Source organism: Atractosteus spatula, chromosome 5 (assembly GCF_055471065.1).
Source record: "Atractosteus spatula isolate fAtrSpa1 chromosome 5, fAtrSpa1.hap1, whole genome shotgun sequence".
NCBI lineage: Eukaryota > Metazoa > Chordata > Actinopteri > Semionotiformes > Lepisosteidae > Atractosteus > Atractosteus spatula.
Window position 1 is genome coordinate 29,812,452 of NC_142710.1, and position 18,787 is coordinate 29,831,238.

Sequence of the window (18,787 nt, forward strand, 5' to 3'; positions counted from 1 at the left end):
TCAGCTGCCTTCAGTGGTTTTTGAAAGAATCAAGTAAAATAAAGAAACAAGTAAATACCTTTTGAAAATGAAAATATTTACATCAGATTTTTCATACAATAAAATAGACTGAAAGTTGGAAAGCAAGTAAGTCCCATATGGTGAGATGACCCAAATCCTCTTGCAGAAACCTTTTTTAAGCTGGTAAGGATACAGAAACACCGAGCAGTAGCACTCTATTTCCACAAATGTTTGAGTCATCTCTAAATAAATGGGATCTCGTGACTAACGGTGCTTTTCCCTTGAAGTTACAGAACTTTTTTCTTAAATTGTAGCAGTTGAAAATCACCCAAAACAATAGGAAGATTCAACAAAAGCAAGATTGCTTCTCAATGAGCAAAAAATAAAACACTAGTAAGTTACAAATAAAAACTGAAATTGTTCTGTGGGCTATCAAACGAAATTAACACCAAATTCAAAGTCATATCAATGCCCTCTTAAAAGCTTTCAGATTGGTGATCCTGAAAGTGATACAAATGACCATATAAACATATTTTGAAATATACAACTATTAAAAACAAAACTCAGCATCCTTACACATTGAGCAAATTATATACTGTAGGTTACTGAAAAAAATAGCAGTTTTTCCAGAATAAATGGATTCAAACAACATCTTATTTTCTCAATAGCTTTCTTCTATTACTAAAAATAGATATATAGTAAAAATACTATTTAAAATATGAAAATTCATATCAACATACATCAATACAGTTAAACTAATTAGAAAAGTCTTAGAAAAAAATGAATGCATTGACCATTAGTAGGCATGAAAGGTAGATTTCAACTAAATAAAAAGAGAAACAAAAACACTTTTCTGTTTTCTGGCAAAACTGTATAAAATTATCCATACACCATAATGTAGATTAAAACTCAGCTTTTTATAGCCATAAAATCTCACAATATGATGTGAAACAATATTTCACAAAAATAAAGCAGTGGAAATGGATGGGACTGAGATGCTCTGTAGAACCAAAATGTTACAAGGCTGTAATAAGAAATGATAAATAACAGAAGATACATTTTTAAAGCTAGGAGAGTTTTTTTTAAATGGACAGTGGGTCGTTTATGTTCAGTTACACATTTTAAGCCTTAATTTGTAGTCTTACAGATGTAGAATCTATCTTATTTGTGCCAACAATAATGCCCAATAATGCTCAAGTTTTATACTTATTCACTCCTCTGACGCACAACGTACATGCCTACAGAAATATTCAAATACTGTACGTATACATACATATTTGCAAATATACAGTAAACTCATTAAATAGTTAGTAGTTACAAGGTCAGCAAGGCAAAACTGTGTATTAAAATGTTTTTAATATGTATTTAGAGTAAAAAACAACATACCAAATAAAGCGAAATTCTATGGCAACAGTCTTATATATAGATCAAAAGTAACCATTCTTAAGTTTTTATTTATATTTTTTTGGTTTGTGTTTCAATAATAAAATGTAAATATAAATTCCATTAAAAAGACTTGTAAATGTGTGGCTGATTTTGTCAACATTTTCTGCGAGATGAGTTTGTTAAATATTTTAAGTATTTGTAAATGTGAAAATACATGCAGTTCAATCATTTATGGTTTCAAGATATTTGTTTAAGCATACTGTGCAAAAACGGTTTGATAGATTGTAATAAATGGAATTAGGGATGGAATTCAAGTTTCCATGATACTACACAATACACATAGTAAAAAGAATAGCTATGAGTGGCATATTATGTTCCACATATAAAAAGAAAATGTACAAAACTATTAATTACATAAACATTGTTATAGGTTAGTTGCACCACAATTACCATGAAAACCCCATAGTCACAGCAGAAACACGCATCAGGTTAGTACATTCTAAAGTCATACTAAAATTGCAAAGTTGTCCCTTGTGGTTGAAGTTCAGTAATGAATTTCCATAAGTAATTACACACAGTATGGGTCAAACAAACAAGAGTCTTATTGTTAAGTTTTGAGGTTATTAGCATTGATAATAAGATTGTTTTTATTATTCGTAATTACTTCATTTCAGAAGAGGTCAACGGTATGGCCTGTGATTTGTTTTGGGGGTAGTCACATTACTCCTCTAAATTATTTTTTGATCAGTGGCGAATCCTATCATGAATTTGCAAGGTTCTTAGCATGCATTTGAAAATGGTCAAGAAAGGATCATTTAGAACATCAAACTAAAAATCAAATTCTTAACTGGGGTTTGTTACAGTACCTGAAAGCCAAGCAAATGTATTTCTTAGAACTAAAGGCTTAGAGTTAAAACAAAAGGCAAGTCCATTCCACCCCTACATTCAAGTGCACCGGCATTATGTAAATAAGGATAAGAGGTGTTTAAAATAGCAAAGGGAATTTTTACAGCTTAAGCTCCTCATAAAAATAAAGTTTAATCCACAGGTGACACATTTTACATATACAGTACCATTTGCACAGCCTGGAGGGGTTTCAAACATAAAAACATCAGAAATGAATATTTCAATAAGGACAACTGATTATAAATAAGCAATATATAAAAATATTTTCAGGCCCACTGACATCCTGTCAAATGTTTTTGTGGTGGCAATTTTCTAATAATGAAAGCCAGATTGTGATGAGGTTATAAAATATGATAATGTGTTGATTTATAATCTGTCTCTCATATATTATTTTTTATTTCATTTAAAGGAGTATATTGTGTCATCTGTGCCTCAGGCTCAGTTTTCTACAGCGTATATTTCATAGCATGCTTGTTGTTTCCTCAGATTTCTATCAGCATTGATAATAAAAGGGTTAACAAAGGCTTCTGAAAAAACATTCCAAAGCTCACTATCATAAAGTTGACCATGCCAAAAAATTAACATTAAACTGAAAAGAAATAGCTTGAATCTGAAAAGAAAGGAAGACATGTAGTTCAGTCTATCAGTCAGAAACTATTACTACAGATCTGGGTCAACCGTTATTTCCACTTTACAGTACGTGACTTCAGCTGACAAAGAGCTTCTGAGAAAGTCTGAGAAAGCATTTTCTGTAGTGAGCACAACAAGTGCTGCTTTCAGAAAAAATAAACTTCAGAATGTTACACAGAACAAATTAAAGCCTGAACCAGCAAGCATGGTAAAATTAGGCAAATAGAGATGATATACACAACCCCTTTAATCTGTGACTGAAGCAGGCATTAGTGATCCAGAACAATACATTATCAAATCATATAGAAAGTCAAAGCACTGGCTTTAGACAAAAACTCACCACGAATCTGGTGCCTTCTGATTACAAAATCAGAATGCCAACCCCAATATATTTCTGGAGCTGGGATTTAAAATGGACTATTTTTTACTTAATTTAGAGAGCTTTTCCATAACTAAAATTTGGAAACTAAAGGACCAGCCATGAAAAAAATTCAAACTCTACGAGTGACTGAAAATCCTCAAGGCCAGGGAATACAAGGTACAATTTGAAGAATATAGCGACATTAAAAATGATTATGTGAGAAAGAAATATACACAATCAATGTCTTTTTCATTCGTGGATTACTTTAAAAATTAAGGAAGTCACTATCGAACAAAGCATACTGTTCTGTATATTCAAAAATACTTTTTAAAGAATAATACAAAATTACTTAATAAAAAGCAGATTATTCTGACTATCATTTAACAAATAATACTGACATAATTTCCAAAGGGAAACCGCCTGCAGTTCTGGTTGGACTCCAAAATGTAACAGATTATAATTAACCCTTTCACTGCCTGTATAGTATGTTATGGGTCCCTTTAGATGTGGAATTGTATATTTTTTAGTTTTCAAAAAAATCCATGTATGGTGCCTCATTTGTCTTTCTTTATACCATGCAAGGATATACGTATACAGTAAGAGAGGGATTTTGAGGTGTAAGTAAAAAATAGTGTTGTTAAATTGTCAAACCAGATATGTTAGTTTTCTTTATTATTAGCTATGTAGTTATGCCCATCATTTCTAGCACTTTCACACCAAATTGACTTTAATCTTGTGTTTTAAACTTGAAGAAATTTCACACTAAACATGCCTTTTCAGTCTATTTTGTTTATCCTGTTTACACATTTTGTCATACTAAAATATGTTCCAAAATATTTGCGCCTTGCACGCTGTTAGATGTAAATGTATGGAGCAGCTGATTCTGTGTGTCGTACAGTACCAGGACACCTCAGTGAGAAATAAGAGGGTACACTCTCTCAAAAAAGGTTCAGCACGCAGAAGAGGGTGTTCAGAATGGTGAAAACATTTGTGATGACACAAAGACCTCAGGATTAAGAGGTTCAGTCTTGTAATGAGACAATATAAAATAACATTAAACAATCTGAAATAGCAAATCGATGGCTGCTGTGTAAGGGTTTCAGTTATCCTGGTTAAATAGCATAGGATGGATAGATTAGATATCAGGGAAACAGAAAGACCTCCACTTTAGGTTGGGAAGGTTGATAATAGCAGGCTTGGGCTGCCTTCAGCCCTGGTTTCCTCCTTTTCCCCATAGTAAAAGGGATTCTGTGTGTGTGGATGCTCCCACACCACCCTACTGTTAATGTGGATCAGCTTCATATAATTAAAACAAATGAGTCACAAACAGTACTGTACTCTACAACTATGGTACGTGGAGTGTTATTCATAGAGGCATCAACAAGCCAAAGAAAAACTAGAGGTGTGCGAGGGTTTCATTAGAAGAAAAGATAATTTAAAAAAATATTAATACTCAAAGCATTTAAAATGTTCAGATTGATTTGACAGGATGGAGCCCAGCAACAATAGTACTGTATATAGCAAGCAAACAAGTTCACAAAAATGTTTGACGACAATAGGAATGCTTGTGCAAAACATATTCTACAATAATCTTTAAAACCATAAACTGGAACAGGCCAATGAGTAAGATCAGAAAAGCATTGAGTAAAGAAATTAAACCACATGGATCAGTGCTCGAGTTATTTTTCAGAAAGAAAAATGCTGACTTACCTCTACTGTAAGAGATTAGAACTAAGTTAAGTATTATACAGTATTGTGTGACTAAAAGGAAGTGAATATTTAGGTTGGTGTCAATATGAAGACTGGGTTACAGAGAAAACAAACTTTTGAAATGATTTCCTCTGCTTTTGCAATATATGAATTGAAAGAACATGTATGGTGGTAATGTTATGTTTAAGGTAATGAATAATAGTAATAATGATATACTATGGGTTATGAAATAGTCCAGCTGCAGGCTGTTTTAAGGACGTGTTAAATTAGTAAAGCCTATCTTTCAGTGTGGCATCTGTCAATTCCGGACTGATTCAATTCAATTCCAGTGGGTGAAAGAACCTTTTGTGCACCTCTGCAATGATGGAACTCATTACCTAAATCCATTAGAAACTCTGTGTCTGCTGGTACTTTTAAAATTCAATTAAAGTCTTGATGATTCTCTGAAGCTTTTAACACACAATTTAGCTTTACTTTTATCTTCACAAATGTAATGCATTTTCTCTTGCTTCTGTTGTATAATACCAACCATATAGTAGACAGTGCTTTGAGGTTCTAGAAAAAGTAATAAAATTGTATTGGCATTATTATTCAAGATAAAGATTTAATATACAATATTTTCTTTTAAATGTTCTTATTAATTATAAATCAAATGTTTACAGATTTGTGGGGATGCTTAACTTTTTTCTCTACAAAAAGGAAACTATACAGCTCTTTTCATTTCAGAACCTAATCAGTTATTAGGAATGGAGGTGTGAAGATGAGGCAGGTGTCTAGTAAGCCCATATTTCTCAACACATTGAAGGATTAATGGATAATTGTAGGAGTGCTAAAAAAGGCCTTCTGTCAGATTTGCTCACCTAAACATTTTCAGGAAAAACAAGATTTTGTACAACCTTTATACTACTTGTTATTTTAATGAAGGGGTAGGGCTAGGTTAGTGCAGGACTTGAGCAGAGTAAAACCGAGAGGTGATGAAGCTTTTGTGTTTCCTCCTAATTGGCATCTGTTAAGGGTTAGGACAGTGCAATTCCATACATACACTGACTCTTGATAAATGCACTCTTTGAAGTTTTTCCAATTTCCAGCAATAATGTCTTTAATGACTAGTCAATATCCATATACTTTCTGTTCTGTATTATTAGCATTTATGCTTTTTATCAATACTCAGTGTTGTAATTCAAAAGCTTAGAAAACAAAACAACAACAATTCAATTTACATAACTTTGCTTATTGCTAATTTCACCAATAATTGAGATATTTTCTATTTTTAGGTTTTAAAGATAAACACTAGTATTATGGGAAAAATGACATCAGTTTAAAAAGACAGAGTAGAATCTGTTGTTTTATTTTGTTAAGACGTAGGACTCCTGCTTAATTATAGATTATTTTAGATATTTATATATTATTTTTGTAGAATATAACAGGGTACATTATGTAAACATTAGGCATTTCCTTTAATTGGTGAAAGCATTCATAAAAAAAGAAGTGTTCAGTTAATATATGCTAAATCTATGTTTCCAGGAGTGTTTGAATTTAGACTTTTGCATTCTTATTGCACACTGAAAAAACGTGTTTACAAAAAAAAACACCACTAAAACATACAGATGAGAATTTATTAGACCATTTTTGTTATTAGTGTTGTCTCCATTGCTCCCAAAAATGTTTCTCCTATTATATAAAATGGGATTGGACCATAAAGCGCAATTGAGTAAATGATCACTTAAAAAAAAAAGTTGTTTTTTTTCAAAAAGTGTTTTGATTTTGACTGACCACCACCACAGAGAATGTAATGGATTATGAAAGGGCCAAGGAAAATCTACTAGCACTGCAATAATAGATTGACAGAGGTAGTGGCAAAAGCAGTTGAAATAGTCTCCCTGTTAGGCTGCTGTTATGTGAGCACTTACAGTATTTCTGTATTGCTTTTTAATAGAATAATGTAACAGGTACAGCCCTTCATGCACTGGATGATGTTTTAGATCAGTCTGTGTTTTGGAAAGAAAGCACTTTTGCATGTGTTTTAAGTAGGACTTGCTAGTTTCTAAACCTTCCAATTAATTGTTTTAGTGTAATTTAGCACCCTCCTTAGGGATTAATATGCAATCCAATTTCTTCCACGTTAACCAGTTTGACATGACAAAAGACTCTGAAATATACCAGGAGGTGTGATGGAAAATACCATGAAATAACATATTACAAGCATAGGAAACATATCTGTTGGGCTTACAGTACATACATAGGAGGCACCTTTAACTTTTATCATTTGTCTGAAGAGACCTGGAGTGATTTTCATAAAGGCCCTACTGGTGTCCAAAGTAGTCTAATGCACTACTAACGTACTGTAGAACAGATTTAAAAATTAATCATGCATTGTAATAGAAAGCCATTTAAATGTCCAAGGGAAGGGGGATAATATTCATACAAAGAGTATCTTTATCTATACTGTACATCTACTGCTTCTATTTCCTCTTTATCTTTCTCTGTCTTGCAATACATGTATTATTTCATAGGTCCCAAACTTAATGTATTACTTAACATGAGAACTGGCAGTGAGAGGGTTAACTCAGGAATCATCTAAAGCAATTGTCTGGCGGAAATACAAGAACATCAAGATGACATATGTCCGTTCTGTGAGCTGCTCTGAATTAATGAATCACAGTTGTTAGAATAAAATAAAAACAAAGAGGAAAGACACTATAAAAAGTTCATGTTCTTTCACATAGTGAATAAAATAACAAAGCATACAAAACTCAAGAAATGCATCCATTCCCTGGACTTCCATCCTCCATGATGTCTTCAATAAATAGAAAAAAGGCAAAGCCCTTTTTTTCAGTCATATTGAAGCCAACCTGCTTGCGGCTGCCTCCTCCTGTAGCTATCCCAAACTACAGCGATGGTGGTCTGCAACTGGAAAACCCACGAATCCCAAACGAATCTGTGCAAACTCAAGGATTCTTCCAGGTCTGTGCAAGTTCCATTCGGCAACTTCATCAAAGTCATGTCCTCCAAGCACTGCCTTGTCAGACGTCTACTTCTTTGCCAGCTGAAAAGGTGTTTGACCCTTTTGGCAATAAACAGAACATTTTTTTTACTCGTTATAACACATTTTTGTTTTTTGTGTTTAAGGGAAGACCTTAAAGCAAGCCAAATTCTGATTTAACACCATGCATTCAGAACACTACACTTTCCACGTGAAAAAAATTAAAAATGAAATAATCTTTCATATAAGTCCCATTAGGTATTTAGTACCAAAATGTAAAACTGTTCACTGCACATTCATTTGATTTTTCCTTCACAAAATTATACATTTCAATGACAAGGGAAGGCCACAGATACTTAGCCTTTCATCAGTGACCAACAAGTTATTGTTGAGCCAGAAATGTAGGTGTACAAGTCACCTGTTCCTGACAGTTTTAGTTGATTTTCCTGACAGAACCTTTCCTGACAGAACCTTGTTGATTTTGTCAGAGATTCAGCTTGAATTAAGTTTTTCCCATCAACTCACACACCGGCAAGCACAAGTTAACTCAAGTCATTCCAATACACTTCATGCAGGTTCAGCCAGACTATCCTGCAAAACATCAGCTGATGAAAAACGCAGGTGTTGGACACAAAACCTTCTACCTTCTATATTAACTATAGAATTTCTGATTATAGGCTAATATAAAAGGGGATGGACAGCAAGGATTGTACTGGATCATAATTTCATTAACCAGCTGCAAGTTAAATATTTCTTGCCAACATGAGTATTTATGAAAGAAAATGAATGAATACTGTATATGATTGAGCAGGAAAGCTGTGAAGCCTTTTTTTAAGTACACTGTATTTTAATATACGTATTAAAGCTAGTTATAAAAATATTTAAAATTTAACTAAAAATTAAGTATTTTTAAAATAAACATCTTCTTTTACTTTTAAATCTTTTATACAGTCTGGCTGTGTTACTGTAGCTTCAGTAGTTTGATAGTTATGTGTATATCTCACTCAGGAGATCTCCCAATATCGGGCTGTCTCAATGATCAATGGGTACGGCTAGCTGGCTTTAGCTAAATCAGTAGCTAATGTACTAACTATAATGGGACTTTGAAAACTTTGAAGCTCAGTACAGTAATTTTAATAATGCAAGGCTTTTAAATATCCAAAACATTATTTGGGGGTATTCTATGAGATCAGAGACATTTTCTAAAAATGATACATAATACTAACAGACTTTTATTGTATTGCACATTGCAGTCAAATCTATGTCTATCTAAAGCATGTATTTTGATATGCTGTATACGGTACTCTTGATATTGGAAGTATCAAAAAGCTATATGTCAGCAACCAGGATATTTTAGAATAAGCAGCATTACTGGACAAATTCTAGTATGAGGGAAATTAAATCAATTTAATTTAAGCCATTCAAATGCACATGTAACAGAGGTCTGATTTAATGTGGCCCCCAGTCCCCCTTTTCAGACTTCCAAGTGAAAATGTTTGCTACAGTATATAGATTAGTCATGTCTGGTTATGATTTTATTTTACTGTTACTTATATTTCAACTGATGGATGAGGTACTTTTATGAATAGTAGCAAAGAACTGTACAGTGGTAACAGATCACCACATAGCAAGCAGCAGTATTTCAAACGTTCAGTAAAAGTGTTCAGATTCCTGCTTAAAATGTATGATATGAAATATAGTATTTGCTGAGAAGAGAAGACACAGAGCAGACAAAAAATACAATTTGAGAACCTGATCCTTGAAGAAGAGGACAGAATCAGGCTCTGCACGCAGGCAACAAATGCCTCACAATAATACTCATTTCACCAAGACAAAGCTTAAAAAAAAATAATGATAATGTTCTTGCCTTGCCTCTTCCACCTACTGCCAAAAGAGAAAATAACATCTTCTGTTTTAAAATACCATCAAGAAACTTTTTTGCTGTCTTGGTGAAAGAACCAAACCTTCAGCAGAGGCTGAACCTTCTTAGTTAAACCCCTTGTTGATATGAAGAACGGAAGACCACAAAATTAAGGCCACAAAAATAAATGTGGAACTAAGTTCATATGAGACTAAATATGTCATAGGTTATAAGCTAAATAAAAATAAAGGGAACAAGTTTTCATCTGGTTTTCCAGTGCTTTTTTCTGGTAAAATGCCAGAATGATACAAGAATCTGCTTCTGTTTCCATGATATATCAATTGCAGTGTAAATTAAATATTCCCTTTTAGTTTGAAATAATTCCTCTGTTGACTAATTGATATACAGGAACAGAACTTCAGGGGATTATATAGCTTAGCATTAATTTCCTGGGAGGATTTAGCTAGGTTTAACTTGGAAAGCTCGAGCTTCATCAATTCATCAGCACCACGCTGTACGGCAGCACGGTCCATCAATACTGTGATACAATAAGTTAATAGGCAATGTTCCTTCACATTATGCACAAATATCATGCAAATGCTTTAACAGTATTTTTTTCTGAAAACAAACTTAGTGTATCATTGCAAAGGTTAAAAACTCCAGTACACAAATATTAACCAAGAATAAAAATAAAATTAAAAAGTCTGTACAAAAACTGCACATATTAAAGTAGTACAAAGTTTTTTTCCATCCATAAAAAGCACAAAAAGTACAAAAATAAATATTTTATATACAATCACACATGCCACTCCAGGATTAACATCACTGCAAAGAGATGGAAAGCAAAAAAAGTTATATTAGTTCAAGCAAAAAATCACAAATACAATCAAATCATTCCATTGAGTAAGAAAATGGATGTTTTCATTTTGCAAGTGACTATTTTGTAGCCATAACTGTGTTCATTTCTGGTCTGAATACTGTTTTAAAAGTGTGCTCTAGACAAAAGCCCTGATCTAAACCTTAAAAATATTGACTCTGCGAGAGAACACAGAAAACAGTGATGCTGTTCTTACTGTGCTTCCAGATAATCTGTATCAATTCTGGCTTGACAAACAACTAAGACCAGATATTTCTCTGTAAGCACTGTTTTTTTCCACAATGTGCACCAGCATTACCGAGCAGAAAGCAGAAGAAACCATCTGGGAGAAAAATCATTTTCCTCACTTTACCTGTCCTACAATATTATTTCTTATAGTAACTGTGACTGCGCTTAGGTACAGTAGATAGCACTGAAGAAACAAAATAACTATATTGCAATGAAGGAGAGGATATGTGTTGTATGTTGCAGGCAAAATTTAGCCAAATGGAGAGGCCAATAAAACATTTACTATTCCTGTACTAATGAACTGATCCTTTCAATGAAGGAGAGGTCCTTTAGTACTGAGAACATGAACATAGTAACCTGTTAGGAGACGGAAGTCATCCAGTATTAAGAATTCATGTCAGTCTTAGTCTCATACTGTAACTTTATGTTAAACATGCAAGACATTCAATGTCTTTTAGTTTAAAGAGATGGGAGTCTGCTTTGTAATTTGTTGCAATATCTTTCTCAAAACAGCATTTGGCCAAGATGCAAGAAAAACCATTACAGAATCTTTCAAAAGCTAATAAATTCAGTTTTCTTACTTTATTCCAGCATCCTGGAACTGGCAAGCCATCATCTCCCTGTGGAAACATAAAGCAATAAACTGAGAAAGACAAACATACTGTAAAATACTGCCTGCAGAACAGACGCAATCGTATCATGCAGACTATTTTCAAGCCAAAGCGTGAAGTTCCATGTGAAATAAAAATGCAGATTTCCTTGTGTTATTTACTCAGGTTCACATACAGTATTTTAACTTAAGATTTGAACCAAAAGACTTTGTAGTCATTCCAACACTCATTACAATCGAATCAATGATTACTTTCAAACCTGAAGGAGGATTTGATTTGACAGAATATTAAAACCAATCTGTGACCTGTCAAAGTGCCTTCTAACCTGCTCAGCCTTAAGTTGTTTATTTCCATGCATCTTTTAAACAAAACATGCCTGTTATAGCTGTATGGTATATGTTTCAAAGGGGGACAGCAGATGGATTCTCTTTTTAACATGACATTTTTGCACTTGTCACAAGAGGAAAATAGAATCTAACATTATTGCTAAACAAAGCATACAGTATAGTGGACTGGTTCCTGACATGAGTGCTATGCTGGATTTCTAGCTCCTCATAAAAAAGGTTGCCTAATCACATTGTGGACATGGAGCTTGTAAAATGAATTGTGATAGTTGTGTGAATTGGGAGTTATCAACAGAGATGGAAGAAAACGGTGTTATTCTGCTAAATAGTTCAGAAAACTCTTCCTTAATAAAATGATGATGGTAGGGACTCTTTAAAATCTTTATCTGGCAAGAAAGATGTGGATGCCTCGCATGCAGGATTTGAAAAATGGGTGAGCCGTGAAGGCATTAAAATTAGATACCCTTAACAGAAGTTTTATATTAAAAAGCGTCAAGGAGATGACTTTCAAAAGATTATGCACAAATTTAAATTGTCCAATTGCGGTTTTCACTTTGGAACAGCGGATTGGAGGGAAAGCTGGTGTGCCGCTCTTTAATTTTATTGCCAGGAAAGAAAAAAAGAGGTCAGTGCTGCTTTGTCTTGCAAAAGCACAACCAAGGATACTGTAAAACAATTTTGACCAATATTGTCAAAGGATGATTTGTGCAGGATATAAGCTTTTACAAACATTGAACACACTTTCACCGTCATTGCATATACAGACATCCACTGGCAGGGGTGTACAGTCAATATGCATTTGAGGGGCATGGCTGTAGAATTAAGAGTTCCTGTAAGGGTAGAAACGGCTGACGGCCGTGTTCTATGATTGGAAAAAAAGACAAATAAGCACACCATGCAGGAAGGGAAGGGAACACCATACCACAGGGCACGGGGCATCGAGCCCATCCAGGCCTGGCAAGCCTGGTTCACCTTTCTCTCCCTTAAAGCCACGGAATCCCTGTTTGCAAAATCAATGTCCGTCAGTATCCAAGGATTGTTTGCTTAGAACCCGCTTCTATCACATCCCAAGACACAACTGAGACAGTAACACTGGAACTGCAGAGATTCAAAAAGAGCTTTCGGATGTTAAAACTCAAAACTAGAAACAAAACACGATTCAGCTCTGGAAAGTGCTGAGTTTGAGTTTCCAACTGAAATGGGTTGTGCTGTGTTTAAACCTCACCGTGAAGTATTAACCAGATATGAATGTGCAGTGCAACAGCTCACGTCTTTATTGCCAGACTCCTGTGCTCTTCTTGATCCCATCATTCCCAAGACTGAACTCCCTGAAAAGTCAAGGTTTGTGTTCCAGCTGTTTCCACACTCTATAACTTAATCTGATATTATATCCTTACTCCCACCCTGAGAAGGTATTCAGACAGGGGACACCCCAAAATCTCCTCTTAGACATTTTGTTCTTTTTTACATTTTCTGTACAATTGTATATCTGTAAGATCTTTAAAGATTTACAGCACCGCAGATAAAAAAGGCAGATTATTTTCTGTTTGCTGTACTCTGACTAATCTTGACAGAAATCCGTGAAACAGTGGAAGTTTAAACCTTAACATATTTGGGGGTCTTCTTGTGTTCTATGCTTAGAAGGCAAAAGGAGGGAGACCTCATTAGAAGGCAAAACCTAGGCTACAATTTCACTTCAAATACAATTACATGAGTCTTGTAGACCTTGTATACCCGATACAAGATATGACACTGTATGACATGAAAAGTATAGGGCAGTAATGCCCCCTTTATATTTAACTTCAGTGAAGTGAAATGAACTGCATTTAATTAAATGCAGTGCAACTGCTCTTGGTTTCTTTAACGCACAAGCTCCCTCCTTTTCCCTCCCACTGGACATTTAATAAAAGACATACCAACGGACACGGTGCATCTAATCCAGGTGCTCCTTGGTCTCCCTTATCCCCTTTGGCCCCCCTGTTGCCTTTCTTGCCCCTCTCCCCCTGCAATAACAGTGCATTTGAAAACAGGCTTTAGAAGACCTCTCTGCCCACAGGACAACATGAGATCCAGAGATAGAAAGCACAAAAATTTCATTTCAAAGAAATTTTGGTTTATTCAATATGGAACTTTGAGATTTTAGAAGTATACGTAACGTTAACATCATGTACTTCATAAATAGTCCTCATTCTAAGATTAAACATTTTGTTTTTACAGAAAAAAAAGTTACTGATCTGGGAAATTAAGAGGTTGACAAAGCAGACCGTTAGAGAGAAGGGATACAGTCCAGTGCTATTGGTGAGTGGATATATTTTGTATGTACATACTTTACTTTATACTAAACTCTCTTGTGAAAAAACACGTATGAATCTTTGTAAGTAAAAAAAAGTAGTTATGGCACTCATATTTTCTAAAGTGCACACTGTACATTTAGGCAGTAGAAAATAAGCTGATAAACGGACAAACTGCCATGGTACACTCATGTATTTGGAGCTACACAACAGACATCCATCCACTGAAAATGTGTAATTGTTAATTTCTCACATTATTTACGCAAATACTGCAGATTAAGGGAGTATACAACTGTACAGTTTAATAGTTTAAGGGAATATCATTAAGAAACTTCCTAATTGTTTCATGCAATTTAATTTTATTTAATTTTTTAATTTTTAATTTATAGTGAGATTTTAGTGATGTTTTGTTCAAAATTGGTTTGGCTTATAGCAACAGCATGAATCCTGTTCTTGTCCTAAGAACTTCAGATATACTGTAATTATTGAATAAGGTATGGTTTTAAGCCAAGCTATTTCAACTAAATGTAACTGAACTATGTAATTTTCAAAGCCCCAGTACAGCTAAATCAATCTTTGAAAGGTGGGATCCATGACTGATTCTGTGAATTTGTGTTTTTGAAAGCCTTTCATGGACACAAAATAAATCTACAAATAAGCTCCAAATTATTTTTACATTTCTCATTTTTCATTCTATATGTAGCCAAGTAATGCGTACAATAATAACGTTAAACACATTTGTCACATTTCAGATGATGTAGCAACTAAGGAGGTATTTCCTTTGTTTTTTTTAATGCTGAGTGGGTTTAGAAATGATGCACTGAGATATTGCTAGAAAATACATCAAGGAATGGATGAAAATAAATCTGGCTGGGATTATTCCCAGTGGTACAGTCATTAAATTCCAAGGGCAAAAACTAATTTTAATTTGAAAGCTTTCATAACAAATTCATTTTAACTGCCATTTTATAATTTTCCCTATTTACAGATTAAATTAACACTTTGCTTTCAATTTTTATTTTAAAACATAAGATCCTTCTGCTATAAAACAGGGAAAGCCAAGCACACTTCTCAATTAATGAAAAGTGGAAATGCTGTGCTGAGGCTAAACTTAAATATTTCATGTGCGGAAAAGGGAATTCCACTCACCAAGGGCAGGGGAGTGTAGCTTCGGATTAAGAATAAAAGGGAAAGACTTAAATATAGGTATCAGAACAGAAGATTAAAAGCAGGTTTGGGGGGTAAGTGATAGGAGAGGAGGATATTAACCCAGGCTAAACATTAGAATGCAGGAGACCAGGGGACAAAGGGAGAGAGGACGACCCGGGACAGAGCCAAGAGACACAGAGCAGGGTGGAGGGGAGGAAAGGGGATAGGAAGACCTGTGGAAACAAAGGAAGACAGGAAAGAGTAAAACAGCATACAGTACAGTAGGGACCATTTTCACCCACAGCACTTTCAGCTGGCCACTGGACTGACTACAGCTTCCAGGAAGAACCCTGGAATTCACTTAAGTTACGCTGTTCTGCCTTTGATACAGGAACAGAAGAAAGGAGGCCATCCTGCCTACTGTATACTGTATGTCTTTGACAGTGGGAGGATTTGTCAACAACAAAAATATTGAATTGTTCAGTTTCATGAAATATTGCTAAACACTCCCACTGACTGGATAACTCCAAGTAGGATTTGACTGTCTATATACAGTATGAACTATGCACAAAAACATATTCATTGGTGTTCCTGTCACGACAGAAACAAAAATCTCTTTTCACATAAGCAAGGCTCCATTAAAAACATATGTATCTTTATTACCCTAATGTACTTTGAAGCTATAAGGCCATCTGAAATTACTGAGCACAACAGTAATGCACTTAAGCTATGTAGTTATTAATAGGCCAAATATGAACTGCATGACCATACTTCTTAACTAAGAATTAAGTTAGTTGAATGTTAATGGGTAAACAGAAAACATTTCTAAATACATGAATCCACCTCCTTCACTACAATAGTCAACATGCCAGTCAAAGAGCATTCCCGACTCAGCATAGCTTTTATGAGTGAGAAGACCATAAACCAGCAAAAGTGACAGTATTTACTTCTCTATTGAGCAGGGCATTTCAGTTTAGGGAGCTGGTTTAAAGACCACTCTCACTTTCTTTACTTGTGGAACCAGTTATTTGCTTTATACAGATATTTTTCTAGATGACTAAAACTAAAAAGACACTTTATTTAAGGTCTAGCCTTCAGCCAATAAAGAAAAATAAAACTGAGACTTGGAAAGTAAGTTTCAATCTGTCATATTAATTGTTTTGTATTTGAGAAATGGCCAATTTGGTTTGAATAAAAGCATTTTGAATTTGTACTATAGAAATACAGTATATAAATGAGGAGGTCATAATTTTCAATTAATTGTGGCATAGTTATATAGTTATAATTTACAAGACAATAATTAGGTAAAATAATCCTGTGTCGTCTGATTGCTTTATATCACAAGATGTAAGCCCTAATTTTGCTACAGGGTGCAGCATATTTTCATGCATATTGAAAAACACTTTGGTAGCAATAACAGTTTCACTACAAAAACTGTTTCTGGTCCTCTTGTTGTCAAACGAAATTTGGTGACCACCTTAGCTAAAAATAACTGATTTTTTCAGTTCTTTCTTTGAATGTGCAAGCTAAAATATAAAGAGACTAGTCTAAAATTCATGCATGAGCTTAGAACCTAAGAATACTAAAGTTTAATCACAGAGCTAATATTTATTTGTCTTAAAAAAATGAACACCGTGGAGTATATTATGGATATAAAGAAAAAGTACAATAATTATTTAATTTAAAATCAAAATGTTTTATAGGGAAATATGAGAAAAGACTTCAAAGAAAAATACAAGTAAATGCTTTTGTGTATGAGGAAGCCCTCTTATTTTTAACTTCTGCGGTAAACCCTTCACATTTAGTCAGTAGGAATACAGACTGTAAGAATTTACTTCATAATAAAAAGCTTATTTATAGGACAACTACAATTTTTGCAGCAGAATCCTGTAAGAACGTGAAGACCAGAGAGCAGTTCTTTCAAATTCCTGCTAAAAATCCCATTTGCACTAACTGAAAATGATGAGTATCATTCCTTGCAGACATGCAGTAAAACTGAAGTTTCCTTGGAGTACTAAGCATCACTTTTAAATGAAGCATGAATTAGTATATTCTAATAACAAAAGGATTATCAAAACGACAAGTTCTAGATATTTACAGTATACACATTTTCAGCACATATTCATCTGCTACACCTCCACAAGTACTCAACAGCAGTTTGAAAGGAAAAAATACTGAACAGCAAGGTTCTCAATTTCTGCTTTTTGTTTTCAACTTGACAAGTCAATTAAACAAATCACCTACTTTTTCTTATATAGCCATAGGATTTACTTACAGTCCTTTTTACTGTTTATTAACCATTCACTTAATTCAGACTGGTTACCTATAAAATCCCTTAACGCCTGGTTAGAACTACATCAATTAGATAACTAATTAAATTATTAGAACTTCTATGTACTGTATAATAACAGAGAGGTTAGGCGAAACCAAAAGTCAGGCCCTACAGGAATTGAGCTGGGCAACCTTGCTGTGCACTGCAGCTTCCTGGCAATTAAAGAACAATTATGATTATTGTTTATTGTACCTAACTTTGGACTCCAGGGAAACTAGCCTTTTTCAAGTCAATTAACATTTTATCTTACCCGGTTCCCTTTTAGTCCTTGTGGTCCTTGTAAACCCTGGGAAATAAAAGAGATCTTTAGGATTTACATACACGACATGAGACCTTATTTTTTAACTCTTTGGCCCTTAACAATATTAAGTCCAAAGATTTTAATGACCAAAATGTGTACATACAGTTTATTGCCCTAGTCATGGACTTTTTCTCGTTTTCTTGTTTAAGAAAAATAAAATCTTATTGACATTTTAAAATTTAAACCAATATTTCATACAGTACGTTATCAGACAGGTTTTAATACAAAACAGAATCATGCTATGCAACAAGTATACATTTTGATGTCTAAAGTAACTTTGGTAAATCAGGTTATTTTTTAATGTAATGAATTTCCCATTTTTATATTAAGTAGAATTGGTATAAGGAGTGAAATGTTAATGAAAACCATGTGTAAATAGAATATTGTGCCCTACTGTATCTTTACCTGCTATCATTATACCTGTAACAGACTAAGAGTTTAATAATCACAGGCTTTTTGTTGAAGGTGGGACAGATTTACAGTCTACTAATTCACACATACAGAAAATGCACATACAGTAATAGTGTCACAAACAATTTTTTTAAAGGATGTCAAAAAACATAAAAAATCCTCATAAGTTTATATGAGATCACGATAAAGTTTAAGATTTATTTTGTATACCCATCCAGAAATCAACTTCAGTGCCTTTGAGTGGTATCACCATTAAAACTCTGTGATCATGCATAAGTGTGAATTAATTAATTTATTGCCTTGTGCATTTGAGATCAATCGCATGATTCAAAGGGCACACTTGTAGATATCTATGATTTGCATTTGAAAAACCATGACCTCTTCAGGTGCAAGCAATATTTCTGAA

General features: G+C 34.0%; 1 protein-coding gene across 1 annotated transcript in view; it reads right to left on the reverse strand.

Annotated features, from left to right (window-relative positions):
• Window positions 1–6,364: 6,364 nt before the first annotated feature.
• Window positions 6,365–18,787, reverse strand: part of col13a1 (collagen, type XIII, alpha 1) — a 55,273-nt gene continuing 42,850 nt past the window's right edge. The window contains exons 33-36 of the mRNA XM_088915781.1: window positions 17,920–17,955; window positions 12,820–12,897; window positions 11,524–11,562; window positions 6,365–8,057 (exon numbers count right to left, since the gene is read on the reverse strand). Coding sequence (XP_088771907.1) covers window positions 8,025–8,057; window positions 11,524–11,562; window positions 12,820–12,897; window positions 17,920–17,955 — 186 coding nt within the window. The 3' untranslated portion in view covers window positions 6,365–8,024. The remainder of the gene's footprint in view (window positions 8,058–11,523; window positions 11,563–12,819; window positions 12,898–17,919; window positions 17,956–18,787) is intronic.